At 41.1% G+C, this 13,026-nt stretch overlaps 1 protein-coding gene across 2 annotated transcripts in view; it reads right to left on the bottom strand.

Annotated features, from left to right (window-relative positions):
* The window catches only part of sema5a (sema domain, seven thrombospondin repeats (type 1 and type 1-like), transmembrane domain (TM) and short cytoplasmic domain, (semaphorin) 5A), a 196,746-nt gene that overhangs the window by 10,816 nt on the left and 172,904 nt on the right, over positions 1-13,026 (bottom strand). For both annotated transcript variants that reach the window (XM_014157212.3, XM_014157211.3), the window contains one exon: positions 9,002-9,211. In XM_014157212.3, the coding sequence (XP_014012687.1) occupies positions 9,002-9,211 (210 nt within the window). The remainder of the gene's footprint in view (positions 1-9,001; positions 9,212-13,026) is intronic.

The following is a 13,026-nucleotide window of genomic DNA, read 5'->3' on the forward strand; positions in this document are numbered from 1 at the left end:
AGAAAGTATTCACACCCCTTGATTTTCCCCACATTTTGTTGTGTTACAGCCTGCATTTAAAAGGTATTAAATTTAGATTTTTTTAATGTCAAAGTGGAATTATGTTTTCTAAACGTTTACAAATGAATTAAGAAAGAAAAGCTAAATTGTCGTGAGTCAATGAGTATTCAACCCCTTTGTTATGGCAAGCCTAAATAAGTTCAGTACTAAAAATTTGCTTAACAAGTCACATAAGTTGCATGGACTGAGTGTGCAATAATAGTTCAACATGATTTTTGAACGACTACCTCATCTCTGTACCCCACACATACAATCTGTAAGATCCCTCAGTTGAGCAGTGAATTTCAAACACAGATTCAACCACAAAGACCAGGGAGGTTTTTGCATGCCTAGCAAAGAAGGGCACCTATTGGCAGATGGGAAGAAGAAAAAAAGATGACATTGAATATCTCTTTAAGATTGTTGAAGTTATTAATTACCCTTTGGATGGTGTATCAATACACCCAGTCACTACAAAGATACAGACAAATCCAATACAACACATTACTGAGTACCACTCTCCATATTTTCAAGCATAGTAGTGGCTGCATCATATTATGGGTATGCTTGTAATCGTTAAGGCCTTGGGAGTTTTACAGGATAAAAAATAAACGTAATGGAGCTAGGCACAGGCACAATCCTAGAGGAAAAACTGATTCAGTCTGCTTTCCACCAGACAACCTAAAACACAAGGCCAAATCTACACTGGAGTTGCTTACCAAGGAGACAGTGAATGTTCCCGAGTTACAGTTTTAACTTAAATCTTCTTAAAAATATATTGGAAGACCTGAAAATGGTTGTCTAACAATGATCAACAACCAATTTGACAGAGCTTGAAGAGTTTAGAAAATAATACATTGGAAAATGTAGCACAATCCATGTGTGGAAAGCTCGTAGAGACTTACCCAGAAAGACTCACAGTTACAATTGCTGCTAAAGGTGCTTCTACAGCGTATTGACTCAGGGGTGTAAAAGCTCAGGGGTGTAAATTTCTGTATTTCATTTGAAATACATTAGCAAAAATCCTAAAAACATGTTTTCACTTTGTCATTATGGGGTATTGTGTGTACATGGGTGAGACATCTATTTAATCCATTTTGAATCCAGGCTGTAACACATCAAATTGCACAATAAGACAAGTGGTATGAATACTTTCTGAAGGCACCGTAGCATTAGCAGCTAAACCCTCAAGGTAACTGGGATGATGGATCTTCGATCAACTCAAAGAGCATCAGTGAGAATGTGGTGGGTCAGCATCTCAATGCTCCCCATTCATAGCCTCATTCATGACGAGACAGACAGGTTCTCTCCAGTGAATAAATTAACAGCTAAAATCACAACTTTGGTTCTGTGTCAGCACATACAGTATTATGATGGATAGCTGTTAGCTGAAGGCGTTATCAGACACCGGTCAGGCTGTTAGCGAGATGCTAACTTAGCACTCCTTTCAAATACGACTGATTAATAATGATTTGAAACAAACTCCTTGTTGTGTGTTTGTGTCCGGCGTGTGTGTGGTGTGTGTGTGTGATGCCATGTGTTCTCTTTAATTAAGAAGCTAAGCAGGAGGATTTCCATTTAGATGGCACATTTCCTTCTACCGTCACTATGAACACTAATTTAATTACAATTGCTTCCTTTCCGTTCCCCCTCAGGTAGAAGACTGGAGAAACAGACGCATTGTCTTTGGCATTTCACAACAGAGATTGAGACTCGCACACAAACGCACAAGTTAATGCATGCAAGAGTGTAAGTGCATGTGCACGCACGCACGCACACGGCTCCCCGTAGCTAGCGGTATAATTGCCCTGAAATGTAATTACAGTCTTACACGCTGTGGGGATTGTGTCTCTGATTCCAGCTGTAAATTTGTGTCTTTGTCACACCTCCTGACTTAAACACATTCCTATTGTGTAGTTTTGTGCTTCATTATATTCATTATGAGGATATTTATTCTAATTTCTTTATTTCTTTATTAATTTGTCATGGATGTCATATTACTGAAGCTTTCCTGTTTTCACTCAGTGTGTAAATGAAAAGCCCTCCACAAATGCAATTTATTATTATAATTATTCATATTATTATAGGGTTGTGTGTGTGGATGTAGAGTAGGTGTGTACTGTGTCTCACCTGGAAACAGAGTCGTGTGTGTGCATGTGTATGTGTATGTAGAGGTAACTGCCAAAATAAAGGAAAGACTTGAGTAAATGAGGGATACTAAGTATATTGATAGCAGTTGCTTCCACACAGGTGTGGTTCCTGAGTTAATTAAGCAATTAACATCCCATCATGTTTAGGGCCATGTATAAAAATGCCCAGTTGCCCATCATTTCGGCTACCATGTCTAGAAGCAATAGTTTCTAACTATTTTAGCGCTGCTCTGAGACATGCATGGGGACTAGTCTTGATAAATCAATGAGATTTTTATTTTGACTGAATCTCCATTTGGGTATTGGTTAGACTACAATTATACAATTAGGTTGTAGACATGTTATGTTCTTAGTGTAACCTTTATTTAACTAGGCAAGTCAGTTAAGAACAAATTCTTATTTACAAGGACAGCCTACTCCTTCCTCACCATCAGGGAATTGAACCCCGGTCTCCCGCGTGCCCGCACGACACAGGGATTCTTTAGCTAAAGAGCTCAGTACTGTACTCCCGGCTGTCACATTGTACAGCGCCATGTTTTCCGTTCCATCCTAACATTCTTCATTTTTCTTGGAGTAGAAACACCATAATATTAATCCAATTAATCCCAAACTCTAAAAGTAATTGGAAAGGTAGATACAAATTATTTGTGACATTGTGGTTACAATAAAAAATGTAAACAAGATGTAAACAAGATGCTGTGTTTATATTTACAGTAGTGATGGACAGCTGGTGGCATTTTGAAAACAGGTTTTCAAACACTTGTAGCCCGATTAGCAGGACAATAGACACTTTATAGCCCAGCTACTGTAGGTGTGAACATCCCTCTACCTACAAAAAATGACATTGCGACCAAAGAGTGAGACGAAATGGACATTGTTTTCATCAAGCCAGCTTCTTTCTATGGTGCTACCCGTTCCAGGGTTAGGACCGTAACCACGAGAGGACTTGAAAATGAGCCGGAGCTGAGAGGATCACCAAAACTAAAGGTATTTTAGTTTCAGCGCATTTTCTTTAAAAATATATATATATATATATATAAATTGCCTATCAATGTGTAGACATACTGTGTAATAAAATTGATAATTAAATAAAGGTTAAATAAAAATAAAAATATAAAAATTATTGTGTACCAAAAACGTGAATGTGTTTTGTACGCAGTATTTGTGTGTTGGAGTCACTTTTAATTCTTAATTGATCTACAGTTTCTATAATAGGCCGCTGTAATCAATGGGGGCTCAGGGCGGGTCCATTCTGCTCATCTGATGAAGGTGCACATGGATCAGATTCAAACTTTGAACACCAAGATCGAGTCATTGAAGGCAGACCAGCAGAAAGACAAACATTATCTGAGGGCAGAGATACGGGCGACAGCTGAAGCATTGCTCCAGAGCCAGGCGGCATTGGTGGAGAGTCAGGCGGAGAATGACGCGTTGAAGAGGGCGAGGAACGAGATGGAGTCACAATCGATGCCAGGCACACCTGTGAGCTCTGGAACTCCACCTCCGACAGGCAGAGTCAACATACCTGGCGGGTTCATCAGGTAGTCGGTTCACACTGACATTTCCATTTCTCTTCTGACAACAGAACTTGACCAACTGCTCACTAGGCACAGCAAGGGGCGTCCGGACAATTATAATGTTCTGCTATAGCCTAATAAACAAATGCCGGTGGCTTATATCATCAAAATGTTTTAAATGCTTTATTATCGAAATGTAAAAGCATATACTGTACAGTACTGAATTTCTTCATCAGCATCTTTATGACTTATTTAATAAAATAATGATAAAAATACTCTATCAAAATGCCGATGTTTATTTAGTTATGGATCCATAACAAATTACTATGGGAATAAATGTCACTGAATTACAGAAATATTGGAACAAAGTTGTCTAATGAAGGTAAACAAATTGTTGCTTACTGGAAAATACTCTTTCAAACACACATGGCTACATTGTATAGCACCATCATGGCTATTAGCAGGTAGCTGGACAATAGAGGGTAGAGGGAGAATTCTATCGTCAAATATATTTCGTAGGTTGGCCGTGATTGGTTGCAATTTCAGTTTAATCCACCAGAAAAGACAAAACAAATAACACAACAAAACGTATTATTATTAGGATCAGTTAGGATCACCACTTTATTTTAAGAATGTGAAATGTCAGAATAATAATAGAGAGAATTATTTCTTTCAGCTTTTATTTCTTTCATCACATTCCCAATGGGTCAGAAGTTTACATACACTCAATTAGTATTTGGTAGCATTGCCTTTAAATTGTTTAACTTGGGTCAAATGTTTTGGGTAGCCTTCCACAAGCTTCCCACAATAAGTCGGGTGAATTTTGGCCCATTCCTGACCGGGCTGGTGTAACTGAGTCAGGTTTGTAGGTCTCCTTGCTCGCACATGCTTTTTCAGTTCTGCACACACATTTTCTACAGGATTGAGGTCAGGGTTTTGTGATGGCCACTCCAGTACCTTGACTTTGTTGTCCTTAAGCCATTTTACCACAACTTTGGAAGTATGCTTGGGGTCAATGTCCATTTGGAAGACCCATTTGTGACCAAGCTTTAACTTCCTGACTGATGTCTTGAGATGTTGCTTCAATATATCCACATAATTTTCCTACCTCATGATGCCATCTATTTTGTGAAGTGCACCAGTCCCTCCTGCAGCAAAGGACCCCCACAACATGATGTTGCCACCCGCTTGCTTCACGGTTGGGATTGTGTTCTTCGGCTTGCAAGCCTCCCCCTTTTTCCTCCAAACATAACGATGGTCATTATGGCTAAACAGTTCTATTTTTGTTTCATCAGACCAGAGCACATTTCTCCAAAAGGTACGATCTTTGTCCCCATATGCAGTTGCAAACCATAGTCTGGCTTTTTTATGGCGGTTTTGGAGCAGTGGCTTCTTCCTTGCTGAGCGGCCTTTCAGGTTATGTCGATATAGGACTTGTTTTACTGAGAATATAGATACTTTTGTACCTGTTTTCTCCAGCATCTTCATAAGTTCCTTTGCTGTTGTTCTGGGATTGATTTGCACTTTTTGCATCAAAGTACATTCATCTCTAGGAGAACGCATCTCCTTCCTGAGCGGTATGATGGCTGCATGGTCCCATGGTGTTTATACTTGCAAACTATTGTTTGTACAGATGAACGTAGTACCTTCACGCATTTGGAAAGGATGAACCAGACTTCTGGAGGTCTACAATATTTTTTCTGAGGTCTTGGCTGATTTCGTTTGATTTTCCCATGATGTCAAGCAAAGAGGCACTGAGTTTGAAGGTAGGCCTTGAAATACATACACAGGTACACCTCCAATTGACTCAAAGGATGTCAATTAGCCTATCAGAAGCTTCTAAAGGCATGACATAATTTTCTTGAATTTTCAAAGCTGTTTAAAGGCACAGTCAACTTATATAAACTTCTGACCCACTGGAATTGTGATACAGTGAATTATAAGTGAAATAATCTGTCTGTAAACAATTGTTGGAAAAATTACTTGTGTCATGCACAAAGAAGATGTCCTAACCGACTTTCCAAAATTATAGTTTGTTAACAAGACAATTGTGCCGTGGTTGAAAAACAAGTTTTAATGACCCCAATCTAAGTGTATGTAAACTTCCGACTTAACTGTATATATATTTTATCCCAGCCCCCGTCCCCACAGGATCCCTTTTGCCTTTTGGTAGGCCGTCATTGTAAATAAGAATTTGTTCTTAACTGACTTGCCTAGTTAAATAAAGGATAAATAAAATTAAATAGAAATAAATCCAGAAAATGCCAGACTTTGATGACAAAGTTTGATGACAGAATTTGCCCACAAAGGACTGCCACGCCACCTTCATGTTTAAGTGAGCACATCACAAGTCAAGGTGAGTCCAAAAATGTCTTGAATGCTGCATAAATCATGTAATATGCAAGGGAGGTATGTATACTGTAGCTATGAAAGTAATACTAAGTGTATGTTGTGTAGTAAGCTGTTAGTAGCCCATGTGCTTCACCCTAATAATTTGGCCTATTTTCACCTCTTAATTTCGCCTAACGTTACTGTTCTGACTCGGTGGTGCTGCACATGTAGCCTATAACATGTTTTTGAGAAATGTCATCTAATACTATAAGAGTTTTCATTGTCTGCGTATATGCCCCCTTTATCCTACGGTTCTGACTTGATGTACAGGGAAAATACTGTAAGAGCAGCCCATGATCTGCATTCTGTCGTTGTACATTTCAATAGTGCTGAACACATAGTTATATTGACTACGTCCGTAGTCGCTCACTCATTAATGTTTTAATCGAAATTACAGAATGCCTCTTATGCGCTCATCGTTCCCTTATGCCATAGTTTGTACATCTCAATTGTCAGTAGAAACCACATTTGTTTAAGCAAGTCAGCCATATCAGCTATGTTTTTTATAAGGCTGTAAATGAGGCTGAATTAACTGTTTCGCTGCCAGACAAGGCTCCGCTGATAGCCAGGTGTAGCAGTGGTAAGGATTCACTCCATGCTGCTGAAAAGAAAGCTCTGCTGTTGGGACAGCTTTATGTAGGCCCTAACAGTTTGTGGGCGCCGTTTGTCACCGTTATAGTGCAATTAATGTATTGTTTAGTGTTGTGTAGTGGCTTTGCTGGCATGCATCTAGGATTTTTTTTTCTTCGAGTTTGCCCCACCAAGATTTACATGCTAAAATCGCTACTGCTTATATTCATTATAATGCCATTATCGCTTACGTGCTGAGTTTCACTATTTATCAAGACCACTTGGTGCTTATAATGATGTTTAGGCTACTGATGTTTTCATCATATGACCACGCATCTTGCTGACCTTATGTCTTGCTGACCTTATGTCTTGCTGACCTTATGTCTTGCTGACCGTATGTCTTGCTGACCTTATGTCTTGCTGACCGTATGTCTTGCTGACCACCCGTCTTGCTGACCGCTCGTCTTGCTGACCACCTGTCTTGCTGACCGCTCGTCTTGCTGACCACCCGTCTTGCTGACCGCTCGTCTTGCTGACCACGCGTCTTGGTGGTTGGGGTTTTTATTTCATTTTGTCATTATGAAAAGAAGCTGTTAATGTGTTCCAACACACATGCCTTCTGTTCCATAGTTGTAACAAATGTATTGAACACTTGAATTGGTGTTTTGTGTGTTTCTTTTTTTTTTTTACATATAGCCTACAATAACAAGCTAATGAAAATGCTATTGTGTTATTTGAAAGCCAATTATCCAAGGCCTTCATGAACACAACCTAATCATTCATTTTGTGATAGCATATATGAAATGTATTAATTACAATGTTAGAATGTTGCAGTCAGAATCAGTGGTGGAAAAAGTACCCAATTGTCATACTTGAGTAAAAGTAAAGATACCTTTATAGAAAACGACTCAAGTAAAAGTGAAAATCACCCAGTAAAATACTACTTCAGTAAAAATCTAAAAGTATTTGGTTAATATATTTTAGTATCCCAAGTAAATGTAATTGCTAAACTAAACTCCAGTATTGGGGCGGCAGGTAGCCTAGTGGTTAGAGCATTGGACTAGTAACCAAAAGGTTGCAAGATCAAATCCCTGAGCTGACAAGTTAAAATCTGTTGTTCTGCTCCTGAACAAGACAGTTAACCCACTGTTCCTAGGCCGTCAATGAAAATAAGAATTTGTTCTTAACTGACTTGCCTAGTTAAATAAAAGTATTAAAGTATAAATCATTTCAAATTCCTTATAGTAAGCAAACCAGACAGCACCATTTTATTATTTGATTCGATTTTTAACGACTAGCCAGGAGCACACTCCAACACTCCAACATCATTTACAAACGAAGCACGAGTGTTTAGTGAGTCCGCCAGATCAGAAGCAGTAGGGATGACCAGGGATGTTATCTATTTATTTATTTTTATTTTGGGGGGTAGATCAGCTTTAATATTGCAGATAGATTGTACCTTCCATCAATGTAATTGTCTGCATCATTTCCAACCCCCATATACAGTGCATTCAGAAAGTATTTTGTTACGTTACAGCCTTATTCTAAAATAGTTTCTGGTGGATTAAACTGAAATTGCAACCAACTTTCTATGGCTTGTTTTAAAAATTGTGATATTTTTTAGATGAATTCATTTTCAAATTACCAATGTTCTCTTGATAAGTGTGTGAATTGGACCATTTTACTGTCCTGCTAAGTATTACAAATGTACTTTTGGGTGACAGGGAAAATGTATGGAATAAAAAGTACTTTATTTTCTTTAGGAATTTAATTAACTAAAAGTTTAAAAAAATATAAATAGTAAAGTAAATTATAGATACCCCAAAAAACTACTTAAGTAGTACTTTAAGGTATTTTTACTTAAGTACCTTCCACCACTGGTCAGAATGACTGCTCATTAGCTTGAAGGTGGATCCGTCTATGCCCGGCGGTTCTACTGTTAAAGGGTGTGTGTGTGTGTGTGTGTGTGTGTGGTGTGTGTGTGGTGTGTGTGTGTGTGTGTGTGTGTGTGTGTGTGTGTGTGTGTGTGTGTGTGTGTGCGTGTGTATCAGTCACCAGATCTCAACCCAGTTGAAGACTTATGGGAGATTCTGGAGCATTGCATGAGACAGCGTTTTCCACAACCATCAACAAAACACCAAATTAAGGAATTTCTCGTGGAAGAATGTTGTCGCATCCCTCCAATAGTGTTCCAGACACTTGTCGAATTGATGCCAAGGCGCATAGATGCTGTTCTGGATCGTGGTGGCCCAACACTCTATTTAGACACAATGTTGGTGTTGCCTTTATTTTTGCAGTTACCTGTATGTTCAGGTGTGTATCTCTATATCTCACCTGGGCAGGGTGTGACATTACACTCCTGGTACTCCTGAGCAGGTCCCAGGCAGGTCTGTCCTCCATGGCGTGGTTCAGGGGAGGTACAGGTTCGTTTACGGCTACGTATCCCTCGGCTGCAGTCTCTACTGCACTGAGACCAGGAGCTCCAGGATGTCCAGCCTCCATTCACGGTGTGGCCGGAGATCTTACCCGACAGCAGCAGCTCTCCTAGTGGAGAGCGAGACGAGAGAGAGGGGGTCAGGATGGAGCTGGGACAAATGGACTTACTTACAGAGAATTAAGAAATCCATCATATTTTGTCCATTTGGAATATGTATTGAAGCTAAGAATTTATAATAATAGAACCAAGAGTTTTTGGTGACCAAGAAAAACTGAATCCCTGGAGCAAGACATCTACATGACTCATAGGTAGGCTACAAGACTGAGAGACTAAAGAGCTCTCCACAGTGATTTCAAAGTCTACGCAAATGGACTACCAATCTCCGTTTGTGCCACTTTCCAAAACTGCAGCTGCAGTATGTATGTAGAACTACTTAGAGAGTTATGCATACTAACCTGTGTACAGCCCGTCACTGTGTGTGTCTCTGTGTGTGCCTCTGTGTGTGCCTCTGTGTGTGCCTCTGTGTGTGCCTCTGTGTGTGTGTGTGTGTGTGTGTGTGTGTGTGTGTGTGTGTGTGTGTGTGTGTGTGTGTGTGTGTGTGTGTGTGTGTGTGTGTGTGTGTGTGTGTGTGTGTGTGTGTGTGTGTGTGTGTGTGTGTGTATGGAGCTTAAAGTACATCAGCCTCAGTCTGTGCCACACACGCACACACACACACACACACACACACACACACACACACACACACACACACACACACACACACACACACACACACACACACACACACACACACACACACAGTCAGACTCAAGCTACAGCAGGTCGCCTAAAAGTTAAGTTAACTTTACCTCTACAGCTCTTTAGTCGAGCGCGTTCACAACAGGCTTGCTGAGAGCTACTGAGATCCTCTTAATTCATGCAACTCTACGAGCATTTGACTACTGTATGATCCCTCATCTGACATGAGTTAACGGAGAAATCTAAATGAAATATGAAACTATAATTTCTATTAAGCTTCAATTACCGCATTCATTCATCATCAGAGGCTGTGAAAATGTCCCTTTCAGAGTGAGTCTGTCTGGCTTCTCTTTGTGCGAGACAGAGGAGTGAGATCAGGTCTTTGTGTGAATGATAATCACTCTAAACTAAATTAGAGCGTTCGCTCCCAAACACTCCGGTGATGATTCACTCAATCAACCCACCCTGTTATTATCAACCATCTGAGCCACAACAATGAAACCATTTCTCTCTCTTTTCCTGCCCTTTTCTCCTTTCTCTCTGTGACCTTCCTTTGTCTCTCTATCTCTACGTCTTGGAAATGTCCTTTGCCTCTATTTCTCTCCCTCTATTTTTCTGATTGACCATCCAGTTCCCCTGCTGCTGGGTGCTTTGTATTCTCCCTGCAGCCCTTTAGTAGAGAGACCAGAGTGTTTACCTATCACACGTACAGTCCTGACCTCTTCATAACTACACACAACCTTGGGAGTCAACATGTCCGCACGCACACACATGCATGCGCGCAGACACACATACACAGACACACGCGCACAAACACTCTCTCTACCTCACCCTGAGTTGGCAGGAAAACTGACAGGTCCTCTGAGGCCCCCTGCTTTTTATTGATTCTGAACAGGTAGTGGCACGGACAGCCCTGCCTGCCACAGTGACCTGCACTCTTTATCAAGCCCTCTGCTCAGTCGGGTAGATGTACACGCACACTCGCTCACACACACAACACACACAACCACACATAACACACAACACGCACACACACACTTGAGATGAGATCAGAAATCCCAGTCTACACGGTTGCTAAAACAAACAGCGGCCTGTCCTCCCTTTTAAATGAGGAGAGTACTGTAGTTCCATTGATCTCTGTATCCACCATGTACAGTGGAGATAATTATAAGCCACTCTCTCAGAATGCAGGGGTACAGTGCAATACAAACCCCTATCAGCTTACAAACTAGAACAGAAGAATAGAGTTAGCAACATGATGTCTTTAGACTGTAAAAGTACAAATACTGAGTGTCCCACACACATTCACACACACTTGAGATGAGGTCAGAAATCTCTCCACAGGGATGAGAGGTCAGGTGTGTGTGTGCGTGTGTGTGTATGTCAGCGGAGGCTGGTGGGAGGAGCTATAGGAGGACGGGCTCATTGTAATGGCTGGAATGGAATTCATGGAACGGTATCAAACCCATCAAACATATGGAAACTACAATGACCCCTTCCTCTTATAGCTCCTCCAACCAGCCTCTACTAGTGTGTGTGTGTGTGTGTGTGTGTGTGTGTGTGTGTGTGTGTGTGTGTGTGTGTGTGTGTGTGTGTGTGTGTGCATCTGGGTGTGTGAGTGCATGCATCTGGGTGTGTGAGTGTGTAAATCAGAAAACGAGCAGCTCTGGTGGATTACAGCGTTACACCACAGCGCTGTGACAGTATTCCCAGAGCTGTCATCTGGTTTGTCAAACACTCGCCTTGGGGAAGAAACTCGAGAGCTGCTTAGTGTGTGTGTGTGTGTGTGTGTGTGTGTGTTCTTAAATCGCTTATTAAAAGTTAGTGAGAGGGCAATTAAAACTCCCACCCTGAAGGGAAAGGGGATCAGAGAGAAGAGACACGCACGTATGCCACACACACACACACACACACACACACACACACACACACACACACACACACACACACACACACACACACACACACACACACACACACACACACACACACACACACACACACACATACACACACACACACACAATATAACTAACACCCAGTGATGAGGGCTAATTACAAGGGGACTTTGTATTTACTTTTGTCTGAGGTCGACAGAGGTAAGACAGATACAAGGAAGTGACTCTTAGATTTTTTTTGTAAAGAGGTTAACAGATCTATTATCCATCTGCTGAGACGGGGTGTGCTAATGAAAGACTTCTGCTTTATCTCAGATCAATTGTAGATGTGTGAGTTATTTAGCATGTAATCCTGGTTTAGTGTACGTATGATTAAGGGATTGAAGTCCCAATAGTCAAGCGTAGCCGGAGAGAAACAGAGGGGGTGAAAGAGCTGGCGTGGTAGAAAGAGAGAGAGAGAGAGAGAGAGAGAGAAAGGGTGAGCGGGGTAGCACAGTAGAAAGAGAGAGAGAGAGAGAGAGAGAGAGGTTTGAGAGGGATAGCACGGTAGAAAGAGAGAGAGAGAGAGGAAGAGGGTGAGAGGGATAGCACGGTAGAAAGAGAGAGAGAGAGAGAGAGAGAGAGGGTGAGCGGGGTAGCACAGTAGAAAGAGAGAGAGAAAGAGAGAGAGAGGTTTGAGAGGGATAGCACAGTATAAAAAGAGAGAGAGAGAAAGAGGGTGAGAGGGATAGCACGGTAGAAAGAGAGAGAGAGAGAGGGGTAGCACAGTAGAAAATTAGAGCGAGAGAGAGAGGGTGAGAGGGGTAGCACAATAGACAAAAAGAGAGAGAAAGAGAAAAAGAGAGGTACTTTAAAATAATAAAAAATCTCATTCGTCAATGTCCTATTGTCTGAGCACAGGGAGAACTAATCTATCGATAGTCTCCTTGTCGGCTAGTGATGTCTGTGGGCAGAAAGGAACTGGCCTCAGAGCATCTGAGCTGAAAAACATCACACACATTTCCATTTTAGTAATATCCAGAGCGACTTACAGGAGCAATTAGGGTTAAGTGCTTTGCTCAGGGTCACATTGACAGATTTTTCACCTAGTCGGCTCAGGGACTCTAACCAGCAACCTTTCAAAGAAAAATCTCTCTTATGTGTGTTCTGTCCAGTGTGTCTCTCTGTGTGTCTCTCTGTGTGTCTCTCTCTCTCTCTCTCAACATTAATGCAGCTATTATTGATTCCTCTTGTTCAGATAGTTTATCTGCTAGATACTGCATTTACCCATCATTTCACACATTCTG

This window comes from Salmo salar, chromosome 19 (genome assembly GCF_965601325.2).
Source record: "Salmo salar chromosome 19, fSalSal1, whole genome shotgun sequence".
NCBI lineage: Eukaryota > Metazoa > Chordata > Actinopteri > Salmoniformes > Salmonidae > Salmo > Salmo salar.